The sequence below is a fragment of the Pipistrellus kuhlii genome, unplaced genomic scaffold (assembly GCF_014108245.1).
Source record: "Pipistrellus kuhlii isolate mPipKuh1 unplaced genomic scaffold, mPipKuh1.p scaffold_m20_p_3, whole genome shotgun sequence".
NCBI lineage: Eukaryota > Metazoa > Chordata > Mammalia > Chiroptera > Vespertilionidae > Pipistrellus > Pipistrellus kuhlii.
In genome coordinates this window covers 40,162,106-40,182,539 of record NW_023425529.1, presented here as the reverse complement: position 1 = coordinate 40,182,539, position 20,434 = coordinate 40,162,106, and the positions used below count along the sequence as shown (strand labels likewise).

The 20,434-nt window shown below is 39.4% G+C and overlaps 1 protein-coding gene across 2 annotated transcripts in view; it reads left to right on the top strand.

The window, feature by feature from the left end:
• The window catches only part of SLC38A4 (solute carrier family 38 member 4), a 58,898-nt gene that overhangs the window by 28,189 nt on the left and 10,275 nt on the right, over positions 1-20,434 (top strand). For both annotated transcript variants that reach the window (XM_036456263.2, XM_036456262.2), the window contains 12 exons: positions 178-408; positions 5,429-5,519; positions 5,939-6,054; positions 8,743-8,816; positions 9,281-9,373; positions 13,690-13,771; positions 13,863-13,945; positions 14,044-14,102; positions 14,975-15,250; positions 15,383-15,462; positions 16,714-16,814; positions 18,508-18,632. In XM_036456263.2, coding sequence (XP_036312156.1) covers positions 290-408; positions 5,429-5,519; positions 5,939-6,054; positions 8,743-8,816; positions 9,281-9,373; positions 13,690-13,771; positions 13,863-13,945; positions 14,044-14,102; positions 14,975-15,250; positions 15,383-15,462; positions 16,714-16,814; positions 18,508-18,632 — 1,299 coding nt within the window. In that variant the 5' untranslated portion in view covers positions 178-289. The remainder of the gene's footprint in view (positions 1-177; positions 409-5,428; positions 5,520-5,938; positions 6,055-8,742; positions 8,817-9,280; positions 9,374-13,689; positions 13,772-13,862; positions 13,946-14,043; positions 14,103-14,974; positions 15,251-15,382; positions 15,463-16,713; positions 16,815-18,507; positions 18,633-20,434) is intronic.

Below are 20,434 nucleotides of genomic sequence, written 5' to 3'. Positions count from 1 at the left end.
TAATAATTTTCCTTCTTCCTGCAATTCAAGTCAATCTTTCTGTGAATATTTATGTGAAGTTTTCAGGAGTTTATTTCCTTTTCATGTTTGTATAGAGAATATACACAAAATAGGTTATTCATATTCTTTTATCATTGAAAGAAAATTATAATGATTTATTTTATGTTCTATTTGCAGAACAGAGTGTACTGAACACCAACTCAAAGAGGAAGAGCCTTGAGCTGGAGGTACAGTATATTGTTGACACTGAAGGAGCTCGTGTGTTGACAAGGAAGCACTGACGGCTCAAATGGATCCTGTGGAACTGACAAATGTCAACATGGGACGCGATGACGAGAGCAGCAGTGGAGAAAGTGCTCAGGATAGCTACTCCGAGATGGGAAACTTGGAAAAGGCAGTAATGAGCAGGTATGAGGTTAAAAATGATCAGGATCCATGGGAAAATCAGACAGGTTTATGGACATGGAAAACAAGGGTGTTTGTCAGGAAGAATTGAATGCATTACCTGTTTGAGAGAGAACAATGCTATTGATGTTAACACATCAACTCCCTCATCCTGAGGTACTGATTATTACACCATGTTTATATGTCAATCCTTTGTGTGGCTAATTTAGAATTGAAGTTACATTGTTCTTATCCTCATTAATGATATAGAATAACTTAAATGATATTAGCCTAACACTTCTTTTACCTATTGAACAATTCTATCTTAGAGTCTTCTTCTTTGACTACCCTTTAACATTTGCTCCATCTCCAGAGTGCTGTAAAGATTCTTTTCTCACTAAAAGTGCCCTATCAGGAAGCTCATTCATAACTATCATGGTTTTTACCCACTAAATGCTGTATCTTTAGCCTGTTAGACTTCTTAATTGAAGTCCAAATCATTATATCCCTCGTCGATTACACATCTCGACTAGATGACTCATGTATCTGAACTGCCTTATTTATGAAGTCAAAGTTGTAATGCCTAACATGGAACTCCTGCGATTCCTTTCAAACCCTGCTCCTCTTCCAGTAATTCCCATGTTGGTGAAAGGCCCCACTGTCATTCAACAACTCAACCAAAAGACCTCAGTTGTAAAACCACACATCTCCGATCCCAAATAATACATCCAGTTGGATCCACCTCATTAATGTTTCAAATTCACTCTCTTCTCTGTATGCATTCTATTGTTACCTACTATAGGCCCTCATCCTCTCTCACCTGTCTATCACCTGATTGGGCTCCCTGTTATACATTTTGTTCTCCTCAAACTAGCCCTCCACCTCCTTGCAAAAGTAATCTTTTAAAATTTATATATATATGTATATATATGATTTCAGAGAGGAAGGGAGAGGGAGAGAGAGAGAGAAATATCAATGAGAGAGAATCATTGATTGGCTGCCTCCTGTATGCCCCCCACTGGGATCAAGCCCACAACCTGGGCATGTGTCCTTGACAGGAAGTGAACCTGGAACTCTTCAGTCCGGAGAACAATGCTCTATCCACTGAACCAAATCAGCTAGGGCAAAAGTAATCTTTTACAAATGCAAATTGATTCATGTTTCGACCTTGGGTAGAGTCTCTCCACGGCTCCCCATTAACTATAAGATGAAGATGAGACTATACATTGTTTGGCATGTTAACTCCTTGTAATCTGTTCCTTATTTCCCTCTTGCCTGCTCCCTGTGTGACCCTCCTATCTCGCCTTGATGAGCCGCTCACAGATCCTTGTGTCTTCGTGCATTCTTCTCCTTCTCTCCGGAATGCCCTCTTTTAGTATCACCTAGCCACCTTTCCCTTCCTCTCTAGTGATTCCTCTCTCCTTCAAGATTCAGCTTAAGGGCAGGTCTCCTATGAAGCCTTCCCCCAGGCGACCCTGCGGCTGTAGAGCCTAAGACCATTGGAAAACACAGATATTTATTTGCATTATGATTCATAACAGTAGCAAAATTCCAGTTATGAAGTAGCAACAAAAATAATTTTATGGTTGGGGGGTCACCACAACATGAGGAAAAGGGTTGTGGCATTAGAAAGGTTGAGAACCACTCCTCTAAGGAGTCAATGCAGTGAAGTTTAGTTGGTGGACTAGAAAGGCCCTGGAACCCTGGCCAGTGGGATCAGTGGTTAGAGTGTTGACTTGTACACCAAAGGATCTTGGATTCAATTCCAGTTCAAGGGCCAAACCTAGTTGCAGTTTCTATCCCCAGCCCTAGTTGGGGCATGTGCAAAAGGCAATCAATTGATGTGTCTCTCTCATATTGATATTTCTCTCTCACAGTCTCTTCTTTCTTCTCTCTCTCTCTCTCTCTCTCTCTCTCTCTCTCTCTCTCTCTCTCCTCTCTCTCTCCTTCTCCCTCCCCATTCCTCCCTCCCTCCCTCCTACCCTTCCTTTTTTCCTCTCTCTCTAAAAATCAATGGGAAAATATTTTTGAGTGAGGATTATTAATAATAAATAAAAAAGAAAGACCTTGGAGAAGTAAATGATGGTATTTTCTACAGCAGAAAAAACAATGTGATAAAGCATGGGGCTTTGGAGTCTGCATAGTAGTTGCCTAACACTGGAGAAGGTATTTATCTCCTTTGGGTGTTAGTAGAAAATGCAGAATGGCCAACAAACACCCACTTTTCTGAGCATAAAATGAATGCCTAGAATATTGATGATACTCAGCAAACTTGTTTTTTCTCCTCTACTACATCACCCTTGGTAAACTGATTCAAGTCTGAGGGCTCTTTTGTTTCTGAGAAGGATGCACACAGAGAGGAGCTCTGCAGAGGTGGCCACGCTGAAAGAGACACTGTCCCAGAACAGCCCCTGGGAGCCATTCCATTTGCTCCTCTAAAAGCCATAATGGAAAGAGAAGGAGCACTTTTGTTAAGCTTCATACAACATGTTCTGGACCACTCACAGAGCCTTACCTTTGCACTTCTGATTCAAACATGGGTCATTGGTTTCCAATTTTATAATCACCTTAAAATGGGTTTGTTTTTATTTGGTTTGAAATGTAATTTTTTGATAAATTCAACGTAATACATTTATTTGGAATCATTACACTGTGTTTTCAATACATGCAGGGTTCAGTATCAAAACATTTAAGACACTGGGGACATTCCTCATATTTTGTACAATCTTGGCATGTTTCTTGAGCACAGTTCATCCCATGCCAAAATAAGAGCATGCAAATGCCTTAGAGAAAAGTCTAATTACTTCCACATTCTAAATTTTAAAAACTACTCACAGACTAAAGGATTCTAGTTTATTGATTAAAGTAAAAAGTACAATGCTGGGTATTCCAGAGTTTAAATCACTTTTGTTTTTATACTTACACCCGTTTTAGGCTCATTTTCATCTTATTGTCTCATATTCCAATTATGAATATTATATACCAGTCTCCACATAGCAAGTATATTAACTACAGACTAACACACACACAAAGGGGTGGAGTACAGAAATGGAAGAAGGCAGCATCTGAGGGAGTTACCCTTCCTATGGGAAATAGGAGGAGAATGCCAGGAAATGTTCCAACCTGGATGTACACTTGAAGGTTTTGTAAACCCACGCCTTAGGTTCTAGAAAGCACATAGAACTTTGTGATTTTTGTATGCTGTTCTGTCGACACCTGTGATAATTGTTCTCTATTCTCAAAAAGTAACCTCATCATCCCTCTTCCTCACAAGGTTCATTTCAGGATTAGTTCCTATTATTAAATACTAGAGGTCTGGTGCACAAAATTTGTGCATGGGGGGGAGGTCCCTCAGCCTGGCCTGCTGCACCCTCTCCAATCTGGGACCCCTCTCACAATCCCGAACCACTGGCTCCTAACTACTCCCCTGCCTGTCTGCCTGATGCCCTTAATTGCTCCCCTGCTGGCCTGATGGCCCTAACTGCCATCCCCTACAAGCCTGGTCACCCTAACTGCCTAACTGCTCTTCCCTGCTGGCCTGAGCCCCCTAACTGCCTATCTGTGCTCCCCTCCTTGTCTGATCGCCCTAACTGCCTATCTGCTCTTCGCTACCAGCCTGATCCTCCTAACTACCTAACTGCCTATCTGCAGTTTCCTCCTGGCCTGATTCTCCTAACTGCCTATCTGCTCTCCCTTCTTCTCTGCGCTCTTCAGACCCCAGTGTAGGCATGCTGAAAGCTCTCCACTGTGGCCCTGTCCCCATTCTGATTGGTCGTTACATGATGATGTCTCAGATAATTTGCATATTCCTCTATTAGTAGTTTAGATAATTGGCATAGATCTCCCATAATAATTATTTTCCACTTTTTTTATTTATAATGTTTATTTTAATAAAATATTCTCCAGTTGTTTTATCTTACTCTAATATGTAAGAAATGTCCTAAAACTCGCAATTTCATTATAAGGCACTTTGAAGAAGCATGCATAGTTGAACATTTCATATGACAAAAAAAAACAACAACAACAACCCTGTGTGATATTGTGCAGCATCCATATGCAATGGTGGCAACTGACTCATTAGTCAAGCCTTTGGCTGGTACTAGGTTCATACCCTCAAAGCCCCAGGCAAGCAGCTATAGGAACCAACCAGCACAGCTAGGGGTGTGTGGCGTCCAGCTTGTGCACAAGTAAACCATAATCGCGTATTCTATCAAGAGTGACATTTTAATGGCCTGCTTTCCTACCAACTCATCTAATAATTCATTGGGTTTCTTTAATGATTTCTTAGTTTCATCCATTGTCTAATCACCCAACCCTATTTTCAGAGTGACTAAAATATACAAACACACACAACAACAAAAACCATACACAACATCGAGCTACCACTGAACTACTTTCTAGAGAGGGCTATATGAATAAACAGGCAGAGACAGAAAAGAGAAAAATAACAGCTACAGGCCCCTGCCTGGGACGGCATGTGGAAGGTGCTGGACTTGGGGTCTGGTGGGTATAAGCATGTGACTTCACTTATATGAGCCATAGTCACCTTGTCCTTAGACTCAGGGCACAAAAAGCCCTCTCATGGGTATATCTGAGCATCAAGTGAGCTGAGGACCACAGTGCCTAGTCAGTTAATAAGCATTTATTGAATTAACAAAATGATTTGATTATAGTGTGGGAGTAGTTGAAAAACCTCCATTATGGGTCTTTATCTTTCTTTGGAAAAGGTCTAAGTGGGAACAAAGTGAGCTCTAATTATTCTTTTTATTGCATAATTAATATAAGGAGAAGAAATGTGGCTTTAAAAATTCCAACTAAAGCACCAATATTTCTTCTTCCATAACTTCCTCCTTCCCTCCCCTAACTGGAGCTCAGTCATTGGGTTGGAAGGGACACTTGTATGGAGGAAGAGAGAAAAAAGTTTTAAGCATCCTGTTTTTTTCTCCCCTTATTCAGTTCCACAAATCACCTGAAACATATATAATTCAGAGCATTTGCTTAGATGTGTTTATTTTCTTATTTCCCTTTTTATATTCTCATTCAGTCAATTTACTAATGAAGATGATGAAAGTCAGAAATTCCTGACAAATGGATTTTTGGGGAAGAAGAAGCTGTCGGATTATGGTGATGAACATGTAAGTGAATCTCTGCTTACAGGCAATAAACAGGACTCGAGGGTGTCTGATCTACCCAGGTCTCTGAGGGAAAACAGTGTGACTGAAATTTTCCAAGCCTTGATCAGCACATTCTCTGTTTATTCAGGCCCTTACTGGAATAAAGGCTTGTTTTTCCTGTTCGCCATATGGCTACATAAATCATTTATGAAATTTATTTGTTTTTTGGAGAAATCATTATAACCCAAATGTAATCTGCAATCATACATGTTTTCCTTTCTTTGTGTTACTCAACCTGTATTTTTTTTTTATTTTTTTTTTTTATTGAGATCCTTGCTGGAGCTAAGCACTGAATTCCATTGAAAATTACATGCTTTTATCCAAAACTGGCTCATTCTCTGGAAGATATTTGCTTATAATGTGTCCCTTTTTTCTTCAAGCATCCTGGCCACACCTCGTTTGGAATGTCTTCTTTTAACCTGAGTAATGCCATCATGGGCAGTGGAATCTTGGGCCTGTCCTATGCCATGGCCAACACAGGGATCATACTGTTTGTGTAAGTACATGGACATGTCCACTTTTGGTTTGAAGCCCATATCTACGTGGTGTTCTTTTAATTAACAATCGGAAGTTTGATCTTTGTGAACAGAAATAATCTGGGAAGTTAGCATATTCCTCTTGCTTTTAGCTAAAACAGCAACCTGAGGAAGAATCAGAGTAGTCAAATCCTGGTATGTGTTCAACCAACTGTCCCTAATCAAATGGCAGAAACTTTATGCTCTCAACCAACCATAGCGATGGAGAATCTCCATACCACAGCCCATAGGACCATTAAAAAAACACACACCACTAATTCATTATTTAGTGGATGCTTAAAATTATTTGATATTTAATAGTCAAAAGATCTTTCTCAGAAGCAAAGCTGACTTTATAACACTTTTGGGGAAAAGGCCCACTTAAACCAGAGCCTTGCATACCCTGGTTCTGTGTCACACCACATCCCTCATGTCCCTGGGCCCCAGATATACTGGGCACACTAGCCTGCTCTCCACTCCATGAAGGCGCCATGTTTCCTCTTACCACAGGGCCTTTACACATGCTCTTGGAAATCCTCTTTCCTTTTCATGTAGTTAACTCCTGGTATCTCAGCTCAGCCTCACATCCGTGCTGCCTTCCCTGACCTCCATGACTGGGACAAACCACCTTACCACCTTTATTATACACTTACTCACCATTTTCAATGTTTCAGTATAGTTGTATGATTTATTTGATTAATGTCTATCTCCCTTGCTACACTATAACCTCCAAAGAGTAGAGTCCAGGTCTGTTTTTGCTCATCACACATTTGTACCCCCAGACCTGTTACAGACCTGGCACAGGGAATATTTGGGAAGTGGCCCAAGTTCATTCCTAAACCTTTGCACTTTAATTAAACATGGTTAAAAGCTGCCTAAGATTAGTAATGTTACATAGCTGACCCGGAGGAAGGACACGGCACTGTCGGTGACAGACAGCCACAGATGCTTGTGTGCATTACGTCCTGCCTGGCATTTTCCAAGACACAGTTGGCAGCATTGGAATTCTTCACAGGAGTCCAGTCTGATATGGGTCAGGCATCAGTGCGAATGCAGATCACAATCTCTAATGCAATGCTACAGCATTAAATAACTGTCTAAGAATGCAATATTTATATTACAAATATATGCTATTTATGTTCTGAACATCACTTATGATTAGATAATCGCACAGCTATCTGAGGACTAAGGATCAGGCAGGACTATAAATATTTATATTGAGTTAGTGCTTTCATTGAAGTGCTTTAGTTATAATATTTTTTAACTGAATGGGTTTTTATATCCACTTTACTTTTATAAGCCATGTTTGAAATAAACTCATTTTTTTAAAAAAATTCTCTGAATCTTTCTAGCTAGAGATGTATTCACATAGATAGCTGCATATATAATGTCTTCTTGTTAATTACACATACTATCAATAATTAGGAAGTTAGCACAGATATCCGAGGAACAGAAAAAGTAAACATTTCCCCCAATGCTAGAGCCACGGGTCATTTTCAAGGGAGGAGAATATTTCAGTTTTAGAACCAAGGGCCTCCCTTCAGGCTTACAAACATGTGGCAGATGAATTTGGCCAGAGAAGCTAAATTGCTCTACATTGCGGGTACATTTTGTGTATAAGCAGTACAGATGGGATTCAGCTCTCTCCCTTAATTCACAGCAAATGACACAGTATTTCATTGATTTTGCTCTGAGTACTTCCTGCCAAAGCAAGCCTGTGTTTAGCATACTGGGAATGTCCAGTATTTTCCCAAGAAACAGAATAATGTCATCTGCATTATATAATTCTTTAAGAATGGGTAAGTTCATAAGGCATACAGAGAAGCACACAAACAAGTAATTGATTAGTCAGTTCCGGCACAGCAAAGTTAGAGTCATTAAAAAATTAGTAACTTGTGGCCTGAATGTACAGTTGCCACACTGACTGCAGCGGGAGTTCCCAAAGGACATGATCAACGGTGGGAACAGTGTGCTCTCTTCATGTGAAAACAGACAAATAATGTGATTTTTTTTAAATGTCAGATAACATGTAGCACTGCTCTTTGTTATTACATTAATGCTTCTATACTATTTTTGCTTTTGGAGAGACACTGGTAACTATCTCGATAAAGAAATCACATATGCATGTAGACATGTGGAGGGTCCTGAACCAGAAATGATGTTTTTCAATATGAGAAAGCCATTTCCCTGCACCCTACACTTACCTTTCTGTGTCTCTATTGCCTGACCCTCTCGTTCACCCCATGACCCCTAATTGCGGGAATAGTAGTAATGGAGCTCACACTCTGCTCGCTTCGCCTTTTCTATTTTTTAGGTTTTAGATTAAGTTTTAGCCAGACTTGAATAGCCCTATAAATGCTGGTACAATTATCATGCAAATAGGATGTATATAGGCCATGTGCTGAGTAAGCAGATATGGTATTTGCTAATTTAGCATCTAAGTTATGAACCAGATTTTACTACTGGGTAGAATTAAAAAAAAAAAAAAAGTAGTAGGTTTTGGTAATAAGTAATAACACATTTCAGTTCTGTAACATTAAAGCTTCCCCCAAATCCATACTTTTGGAAAGTTAATGGTTGAAAAGACCAATGGGATAATTTATTGTAACATTTGTTATTATGTCTTATGCATTATAGAAACTTATTCCTATTCTCTATTCTCCTCACAGAATCATGCTGCTTGCAGTGGCAATATTATCACTCTATTCAGTTCACCTCCTATTGAAGACTTCAAAGGAAGGAGGTATGTTACCCATTAAGCCCAAATGTCCTATTTTGATTCTCTTTAAAGGGTATTTCAGTCTATAGCTCCATAACTATAGGATGATTTTGGTCAATTTCACATTTCATTTTCTCCTGAGGCCAATGACATGGTCTCTCAATGTTTTTAGTTATTTGAGCAACTGAGAAAGTAAAAGTCAGCTGGCTCAAGTTGAAGCCAAATAGATAAAAAGATTTTGGTGAATAATCCAAATAATAAAAGTTTCAACTTGCTGCATGGAGCTCACATGAATGAAGCCACTGCTTCTTATGTGGGGAATATTTTAACATATTTTGCATTTTTTTTATATTATACCTTTTGAGTTTATCATTTATATATGGTTCTTGTTCATACAGTTGGGACTCTAGTGTAGAATTATATTACAGAAATATTTTAGCCATTAAAACAATCTTTTTTAAACAAGGTTATTTTATCTTTGATTATAGGGTCTTTGATTTATGAAAAATTGGGGGAAAAGGCATTTGGATGGCCTGGGAAACTCGCAGCTTTTATTTCCATTACAATGCAGAACATTGGAGGTAAGGAGAAATAGCCTTCAACAGGCTACTTAAACTTTATAAAGAATGTTTACTACAATATATAAGAAAACTCTTACGGCAATACAAGAGCACTTTATATACAGAAAATAGTTGATTTGTAGTTTCTAAATTAAAAAAATAAGTTTTAAAAATAGACTTGCTATCCCTTTTTAATTAAAAATAACAATATGTAACAATGAAATACTATGTAAAACCCTACCGATGACTTCTAGAATTAAAATATAGAGTAAAACCTTCCTTGAAATCTGGGTGTCAGCCTAAGTTTTTCACTCCTTCTCTAACTCCGAACATTCAGTCAAATACCAACCAGCTCCTGTTCATTTTATCTCTTACCTACCTCTCCAGCCTTTCCTCTTATTCTGTTCTCGCCACTACAGTGATCACCTGAACTTGAGTTTCCCTTGCTCTTGTCTCTAATTCATCCTACAGATTAGCTTTCTCAGATCAAGTCTATTCTTGCTTCTACTGTGCATAAAATTCTTCCTCATTATTTTCAAGGTAAAATTTAAACACTTTGGCCTGATATATAAGGGCCTTCATCATCTTTCCTCTACCTTTCTGATACCTTTCCTGCCAACCCCCTCAAATCTATCTATCTATCCATCTATCTATCTATCTATCTACTATCTATCATATATCTTACCTATCTATCTTCTATGTGTCCTGTGTCATCCATAACAAACTATATTTAGTTCCCCTGTTTTTGTAGTTCCCTACCCTAACACACAAACACAATTACATAGATTCTCTCTCTCTCTCTCTCTCTCTCTCTCTCTCTCTCTCTCTCTCTCTCTCTCTCCCTCCCTCCCTCCCTCCCTCCCTCCCTCCCTCCCTCCCTCCCTCCCTCCCTCCCTCTCCTCCACATCCCACCACTTTTTTAGACTTTTAGGAACTAGTGTTCCCTAGTCCTCTGGGCTCCCTTAGCCTCTTTATAGGTAACTTGTCTGTTACTATTTTTAAAAGGTATTTAAAACTCTTGCATAGATGATAGACTTTTGGATTCTGATGCACCTGAATTTGAGTCCATTTCTGTCACTCTCTGTGACCTTGGGAAAGTCACGTTGCTCCTTTGAGTCTAATTTCCCGTCTATGAAAACGGGAGTAATATTCCATCCTCACAAGGTCACTGAAAGGGTGAAAGAAAGAAGACAACATATGGCACATGCTTCCTTCCTCCCTGGTTCTCGGATCCGATGTCCATGTCTCTGGAGCCCTTCTGATTATTTTTTAAATGGGCATTTTTATAATTATTATAAAACAAATAAATGCTAACTGTGAAAAACTAAAACATTACTTAAAAATATAGATAACCAGGAAATGTTTATGTAAGCTACCCTTAGAAATAACAACTTCAGGTTTTTCTCTATGCCAAATTTAATGAATATATTGTTTCTGCTACCCTGTTTCCCCGAAAATAAAACAGTGTCTTATATTAATTTTTGCTCCCAAAGATGCGCTAGGTCTTATTTTCAGGGGATGTCTTATTTTCCCATGAAGAAGAATACGGTACACATTTATTGTTAAATGAAAATAAAGGAAATTTATTGCCTGTATATGGTACGGTAGTACGGTAGTTGTCAATACAAACCAGACAAACTGTGAATCCTACAGTATCAAGAATTTACTCATTTATTCAATGACAATCATGTCATCATTTTCTGGAACATCATCATAACAATCCAATTCCTGAATTTCCTGGTGAATTTCTTGTGATTCCATTTCTTTCAGAATCAGTGGACCAAATCTCTCATGTTTAGCCTGGGGGAGGGGGGGCCTTATTTTTTGGGGATTCCTTATATTTCACTCAGAAGGAACCCTGTAAGTAGGTCTTATTTTCGGAGGATGTCTTATTTTCAGGGAAACACGGTAAAATTGGATCTCCTTATAATACTGATTAGCAGGGTTTGTTTGTTTTTTTTATTTAACAATATGCCCTGACTATATTCACGTATTATTCTTTTTAATGGCTTCTGCATTTTTCATCGTGCCAGTGTAGCTTAATTGGCTTACTGAATCCCTTATTGATGGACAGTTGGATGTTTCCTGTTTTTTACTCTTACAGATGATATTGCAGTAAATAAACTTGCACAGAGATCTTGCAAATAGGCATCCCTTTTTGACAAATAAAATCACTCGAGTTGTCTAATATTTCTGGAATGCAGCCATTATTTTAATAACCTTATCTAACCATATCTGCTTCTGATAATGGTTAGTTGTTAGGCAGATAAAATCCAGGGATATATTGATTTATATTTGTTTCTTCTCATATTTTTATATATTAAGACTACAATCTTGGGCAGAATTTGGCAGTGTTGACAGGATTGCTTCATTCATTTTACTGGTTTGGGGTCATAAGCATGTAAGCCCCCCATCCTCCACCAAATAGACTGCTCTACATTTGGTTCAAATTTTTAGCCTTATTAGGATTTAAAGTATCAATCATTTCATAAGATTAGCTACAGTTGATCTATTGTATTTGTTTGGACAACGGAAATGACCTCACACATATTTAGCCTTGACTACCACAGGCTAAGTGGCAATAGCACCGTCTATTGTTCAAAGTATAGCTACCATTATGCTTCTAAATAATGGCATCAGTATAAAGTGGTCTCATGATGAAGCCACACACGTGACAAGAAGTGTGGCTTTAAGGGAAAAAGATAAATGTTATATATATAGTTCCTAAAAATGCTCTCACTTTGGTTACTCTATTTGATGAGTGGTTATTTTGCCCTGAGGGGAATCACTTGTATTTCTGTATTTAGCAACTCCACATTTAGAACGTTCAATTTTCTCAGTCCCCTGAAAATTAACATTTACCATGGATGTTTCAACACTGGCAGAATAATGTTGACATTACCCAGACAGGTCGGGATCATTCTGAATTTTTGAAGACCAAACACATTAACAGTGGTAACGTCACTGAAAGTCAGCAATAATAGCTCTCTGACACTGAATGGGACCACACAAAGCCAGTTCATCAGAAATGTCTCCTCTGTTTACTCTCTGTAAGATTTCGCTTTAGCCAAGCTTTGTAAAGATTAACCAAATAGTGTTTGCAGAAGATACAGCAGGTATTGTAAGAATCACTTTACTCCATAACAGGGGAGAAGCGCTGGCTTGAAAGCAGGGAACTTGCATTTTGGATGAGGTCTGTCAGTTTCAAGCTACATGGTCTCAGACATGCCATGTAAGCCCTCTGCCCTCAGCTGCAGAATGGGGATAATAATGTGCCTCTTGCTGTTTAAATGAGTGATGTGCAGAACTAAAAGTGTGGGGGATTATTATCATCCCCGTTATTACTTCCATTTGAAGTTAAGGAGATATCTTTAATACTCATTAGTTTAATGTTAATAGTTTAATTTACAACTTAGTAACTGCTTTAAGATGTGTTAGCAAAAATTCACCAGAAGGATGTAGCATTCAACTGAAGCTGCCAATGTAAAACCCGTCGGTTTATTTTTGAGACTTTTGACGGTGTGATCAAATAACAAATCACTGAGGGGATGGAATGGAGAAAGGGATGTTGCACAAATCCCTACAGTTGTAGGCAAAATTATATATTGTGCATATATGCACATATACTGTACGTTTTTCCAGGGATTGGGTTTTTAGATTTTTCTCGGGGTTTAGACAAGTAGCATGATCACACATCTATCACTTCTCTAAAAACTCAAGACATGTTGCCACTTTGTATAATTTCTTATTTGGCCAAAGGAAGGCCAGGATGCAGAGGAGAAAAACTTCATTGACCACGGGGGGAGGAGCCATCCACTCCTGTATTCTTTCATCAATCAAGTATGTTGAGACAGTGGTCTGAGGTTTGGTGTGCCCCTCAGGGAGATACAGAGGACTAGACTGGTATCACCCGGGGAGAGCTAGAGTGACACGCAGTCTGCCTGATGCCCCCAGCCCTTTTGTGGCCAGGCCCCTCCTCGGGTTATAGACACTAAGACGGGATCACTCAGCGCAGGCAGTGGTGACTTGTAACTACTGAGGGGAAAATATTCAAAGTGCAGCTTCACTGAAAACCTCAGAGCAGGATGAACACAGAATCGTATTGATACTGTTTGCGAAGTTCCAGGCGCCAGAGCCAGGGGGCCAAAGGGCTATTTTGGGAAAGAACTTGGAAGCAGTACAGAATACACACAGTACGTAACTTTCCTTGCCACTTGGGGGAATAGATGTGCACCTTATGGGGAAGAATGTGTATCCCAAATTCAAGAACGTCTCACTACTGGTCTGTGACGTTAATGCTGTGCCCTCTACTAAGCTGTCGTGCTTTTCGTTTTTAGCAATGTCAAGCTACCTCTTTATCATCAAATACGAACTACCTGAAGTAATTAAAGCATTCATGGGACTTGAAGAAAATACCGGGTAGGTCTGATGTTCTCTCTGTTATGTCAAGTGTCTCATTCTAGAGAATTCTTTTTCAATCCCAATATTCTGGTCTGTCTTTCTCTTCTAGAGAATGGTACCTCAATGGCAACTACCTCGTCATATTTGTGTCTGTTGGAATCATTCTCCCACTTTCTCTACTTAAAAATTTAGGTAAAGTTGTTTTTAATTTTAATTTTTTGTTTTATATTTATAGCAAGATGATTGTAGATGCCAAATTCACCTTCCAGAATTTCTCTGTTAACTCCTAGGTTACCTTGGTTATACCAGTGGATTTTCTCTTACCTGTATGGTGTTTTTTGTCAGTGTGGTAAGTGATTTATTGACATGCTTCTTATAACTTGGGGAGTATGAGATGCACCCAGGGCTTGGATTCGTGTGTTTGTTGTTGTTGTTGTTGTTGTTCAAGCACTTCACTAGCATGAAATAGTTCTTGCATCACAAACAATAATTTTTTTGTATTCTAATTTGGAATGAGAAAAGAACAGTCATGATTTTAAAAATAGTTGAGTTAGAATGTCAAGACTATTGCTAATAGTATGTTTTAGGCACACAATGTATATTTGGACCAAAAGAATACTTCAAGTGGGAACATGACAATAACCTAGTATTTAGAAGGTTGCAGAAGAAGCAGAAGAGTCCCAGAAGAGAAATGAGTAGGCTACAGAATTAGCCATATCTGCATGAATTAGCCATTTTCTTTTAATCATCCTACGTATGAAGAGAGGGCAACCACAGTGGGATTGAAGAAGTCCCTCTCCTCACCTCTCCACAATCCCCACCAGAAAGGAATGTCTTGTAATATCATGGGTGCCAGATTTTATACAGCATTTCTCCAAAGAGGTAAAGGAGGGGAAGGGAGATTTTAATAACCCATATTATTATTAGTTTGAAAAAAATTAAAGACCTGAAGCAGAGCAAGGAAATGATCATCTTTCTCATGGAAGAGTATGAATGAAGCTTAGGATGGATTCGTGCAGAATACTGTCTTGTTGAATCTAAGGGGTAGGGTTTCCAAACATAGTTCCAGCTCTTTCCATAGGCCAGAGACCAGAGGGAGTCTCCATTAGTCTAAAAGGAATCCTCAGAGGCCCCTCACCTTCATCCCATAAGGCACACATACAGATTTTCATTTCATTGTTATTCAAAAGGCTAACATTGTTTTTTTATAATTGGGTCTAGGTAATTTATAAGAAGTTCCAAATACCCTGTCCTCTGCCCAATCTGGATCACAATGCTGGAAATCTGACATTCAACAATACATTGCCAATGCACATGGTAATGTTACCCAACAACTCTGAGAGCACTGAAATGTATTATTTGATGGATTACACCGACCAGAATCCTGCCAGGCTCAATGACAACCAGGCCAAGGACTCTCTTCATGGCAGCGGAGTAGAGTATGAAGCTCAGAGTGATGACAAGTGTCAACCCAAATACTTTGTGTTCAATTCCCGGGTAAGCGCGAGGCCTGGGTCTCTCAGGAGCCTAGCAGTGTGGCCTCTGAGCATTTATTTCATAAGCTGAGGTGGCCCAGGGTTGCCATCCGTGTTGGAATGCTAAACATGCGGTGTTGTCTTTGTTTTTCAGACGGCCTATGCAATTCCCATCCTAGCATTTGCTTTTGTGTGCCACCCTGAGGTCCTTCCCATCTACAGTGAACTTAAAGAGTAAGGCAGTCATCATTTCAGCATTCTAATTTGCTTTGAAAATGGGCTCATATATTCAAAGGTGCTTCATTCAGTAGCATGGCTTATAGCTTTCTCTTCAGAGAGTCTGTGCTATAACTACTCTTCAGAGAGGTGTGAGTCAGACACCTCACCGCACTACCTTCTCTGCATCCTACTCTTCTATTCCTCCACCCTAATGGTCCAGGAGAGGATCCCGGGAAGGGGAGAAGCCAGTTGCTGTAAGGATTTTGGCAGGCATGGAGAATTCAAATTTTAATTTTGGTGGAAAGAAGTGATGTCACTTGAACTGGAAACTACCACACTCTTAAAGATAAAAAATTATGGTTAGGGTGACCTTACTAGGCCACTGATGTCACCTGTAGTCAGTCCCTAACCCTTGTCTAGAAGACACTGACCACAGAGATGTGCCAATATCTGGCCTCCATTGTCTTAATTGTACAATGGAGACACTGGCTAGACAATCTTGTTTCTTCCAGCTGATAGTCTATGTCATTAATACTCTGCCCTTTGAGGTTGTTGCATCCACTTGAGGATGAGTTGGATCTGAGCCCACTAAAGCAGCTTCCCTCTTTGCCTTTACGGGACAATGCCATATAATAATTTTCAGTTTTTTTGACACAGACATCAACAATCTCAGTCTTTGTTTTTACAAAATGGCAATAACTTTGCCCGTAAATTCTGATTTACGTCCATAAAATTTTTTTTGGAAGTTTAAATTATTTCGATGTCTTTGGCTGACTTGGAAAATCACAGGTAGCAGTTACTCTAGAGGCCTGACAATTGATGTTAAGCCACTGGGTGCCTTCCTGAATGGTTTCTAGAAGCTGTCTAGGTAATAATACCAAGTATTCTGGTAATAATACCAGAACTCCTAGAGGTAGGATTTTGCTGATTCATGTAGGTCCTTGTCCTCATTAAACCCACCTCACTGTGAAATATTAAGGCTTTCATGTTAATTCCATTGTTAAATTCTCAGTAGACAAGCTTACTTATCAACAGGAAATAAACTTGTCCTCTTTTAGAAAGGTGATTGTTTCTAAGACTGAAGGAGTAATGTTTTAGAAAAATGGAGACAAATCCTTTATAAAACAAATTTAAATAAGCTATGTTTCTGCACCAGAAATGAGGCTTTAGAAAGATATGCATACTTTCACTATTTTCCTAGTTTTAAACAGCAACCTGTTCTTAAATTTAAAGAAACAAAACTCAGTGTTCATTTTTTTTTTCCAGTCGGTCCCGGAGGAAGATGCAGTCAGTGTCAAATATTTCCATCACAGGGATGCTTATCATGTACCTGCTTGCTGCCCTCTTTGGTTACCTGACATTTTATGGTAGGTCACTCTGTCAAAGTAATTTTCTGTGCAAATCCTGGCTGAACTGGTCATTAACCCTAGTAGGTATCATTCTTTTAAGTACCCTCTTAAGCAGCATGAACTGTAGATACAAGTACTTGGTTAACATGCTCTCTTAACCACATCACTTAATCCCCCCAAACAGGACCTGAACCAGCTTGGCTAACAAGTTACAACAATTTGTATATTCACATAGTTTTTTAATTCCTCAAATTTAAGTATTTTCCTTCTGGGATAGGTGGTATTTCTTTGGCTTGACTCCCTAGAAGCAATGAGAGTGAATCACGCTAGAAGCAATGAGAGTGAATCCAGTTGCCTGTTGTAAAGCTCTACTGGTAGAATAATTACCCATCAAACAAATAGCAGAAAAAGTACAACATTCTAGAGTTAGAACCTGTTTTTCATTTACCAGTTACGTTGAATCTGAGGGCTTAAGAGTATTAGGCAACATTTTCTGCTCATCCTATTCTAGTCTGTTATAATGAAGGTTTCCTAAAGAAAGAAAAGTACATGACAGAATTCCCTTCAATCTGGGAATGTACTATCAAAACAAAATGTTACATGGCCCCATCAGATTATGCCTAAAACACTTCCTCTGTGGCATCTTAACAGAACACAAAAGGTACAGGATTGTCATTCCCTTCCACGAAGCATAGCCCTACAGACAAATTTCGGGGAGTCAAACATTGGCCTGCTAGTATTGTTCAAACTAATCATAAATATGCTTTTCATATAAATTTAACTTTTTGCATTTTTCTGAGTGACTTCATAAATCAAATTGTTTGCAAGACAAGTTGGGGGGAAAGATAGGAGGAGGGAATGCACCATTTGATTGAGTTTTATTCTATTTGACCAATATTTGACTATTAATCAAGTACTTGTTTTAGAGTGGGCATTAAGTCCTTGCTGGTGGTGAGTTAATGAAAGTCCGGTCAATACCATTGAATATATATTTTTTATCCTCTTTGTCTGATTTTGAGGAGAGTAATGGGAAAAACAGACTGAATCTGATTCTATCAGCATCTCCTTGTCATTTGTGCTTGAAATTCTAAATGACTGTATTTTCCAGGAGGGCACCATCTTAATCTTCATTCAGAGACCCTGTAAAACTCATACTAACTCATCCTTGCATTTACTTACATTGATTCTGAGTTTCATAAGACAAGCAAAAACTTGAAAAATCCAAATGTATGTGTATTAGTGTTGTCATCGAGTCATAATCACTGAGCTTGAAAAATGTGATAGATCATTTGTACTAGGGTTTTTATACTGGATTAGGATAAGCTGCCTCAGGCTGACTGGGCAGGTAGGGGCAGAAGGGGGTGGTGGTGACAAGATGTGAGGGACACTGGTGGTGCTTGGGCCTTTCATGACCTTGAACCAAAGCGCCTCAGTCTAGCATCTGTTTTGTGATGCCTCAGTAGAGCAAAAATAAATTTATCACCATGCAAATGAGCTAGAGAAGCCCCTCAGCAACTTCTTAATAGCTTCTGCAATGTAGAAGCTTCAGGGCCCTTTGGTCAGTGGTCACACAGCTAATAAACTCAGAGACATGGTAAACACAGAAGTGTCTGGACTCGCTGACATGAGCTGCTTCTACTGTGCTATGTTCCCTCTGTAGAATGTTGCCAGAGGTAACCAAATGGACTCCTTCTATTCTTCCTCTTTGTAGGAGAAGTTGAAGATGAATTACTTCATGCTTACATCAAAGTGTACACCTTTGACACCCCTCTCCTCATGGTACGCCTGGCAGTCCTCGTGGCAGTGACACTAACTGTGCCCATCGTCCTGTTCCCGGTAAGTGCATGGAGCTTTGATGAAGGGATCCTGCTCGACTCCGTAGATTAGTACAGATGTTCTGACTTGATATGGGCTTAATTATAACATGAGTTTGCAATTGCATTTTGGGAGCCACTTAAAATTGATAGAATTTTTTTTTTTAAATATTTTATTGATTTTTCACAGAGAGGAAGAGAGAGGGATAGAGAGTTAGAAACATCGATGAGAGAGAAACATCAATCAGCAGCCTCCTCCACACCCCCCACTGGGGATGTGCCCGTAACCAAGGTACATGCCCTTGCCCGGAATCGAACCCGGGACCTTTCAGTCCATGGGCAGACACTCTATCCATTGAGCCAAACCGGTTTTGGCGAAATTGACAGAATTTTTAGATGTTAGATATTTTTAAAGCGTGTGTGTGTGGGGGGGTGGGGGGGGGAATCATGAAATTTATTTTTATTTATTTTCCAGCCTTATTGAGGTTGACATTTATTTTTAAATTCAAATAAAATAAAATAAAATAAAACAGATCTTGAACTCCTACCATGTGGGTTAGTAGAAATGAGTAGGAGTTCATATAACTTCTGGCACTTGAAAGCCAAAACCACAATAACTTTCAACTCATATTACATTTCACCACAGTTTTGAAGGCATTTCATCCATCTGCCCCAGTTTATTGTGACACAGTAACATCTAAAAGTTGAATTATTTAACCTAATTTCTTGAAGATGAATTAAAAGGGGTTCGTGTGAAGTAAATGGCATCCTAAAACCAAAATTTTTGGAAAGGTTACATTATCCTTCATATAGCTCTTCTACTGCCCTGCCCCCCTCCCCCGAAGCTGACACATGTCCTCATTGGTGTGCCCCTTCCTGGCATCTGCATTGGCGTCAGTTTTTCTGGGATCATAGAGCAGGGCTGGTTGTAGAGATTTGGGCTGTGTGAGTTAAAACCACCACCTATGGATAAACATGGGTCTGTGCTCTCCTGCCAACTCTTCTCCTTTCATACACACTGAATTTACTCATTCATTGTAGGGGGAGAAATAAGTGCCACAGTAACTGGCACTGTCCTGTACAGAATGTTCCATACCGGGCCAAGCAGAGGAGGACTGCTCATATAATGACTCTGTGGTCACTTTAAATGCAGTGTGTGTGCTGAAATATTTTTTTGGCACATTCCTTTTTCATGAGTGCATGAAATCAGATCCTTATTACTATGTTGGCTAATATTTACTGTTAAATAATGTCTTGCCTCTCGTATTTCAAATGACATGTACACAGCTTTAGCCTAAAATCGGCTCCATCATGGAGACAAGGCAGAAGACAGCTGTAAACAGAACGTGTATTACAGGGTAGAATTTCTAAGCAAACCACATCACTGGGAAAAGAATATTGGGAGCCCTTCTTTCTGCATGTAGAGATCACTAACTACATTTTGGCACACTGTAGGCACATCACTGTTGAATCGAAGCATTTTGTAAGAGAAACCTAGCATGTGCTTCTGTATTGCTTTATGCAAAAACCCCGAACACAGTGCTTTTAAGTCTTGGTGTCAGGGGATTAACAGACGTGGTTGTGGTCACACAGATCATCAGAACCAGTTAAACTAATGTAGCACTCATAGCGTGACCGTGATGGCTGGATCATGGCCATGGAAAGTAAAAGCCAGCTTTTCCTATACTGGTGACCATTTCACCTTGACGTTAATAATCCCAACACCCCCATGGAAATTCTCCCTCTATGTGACCGATAAGGCACCAAGACCATCAGGAAGAGCAGTAGGTTGGAAAGATCCCCCGATGCCTTTGGAACCAGAGT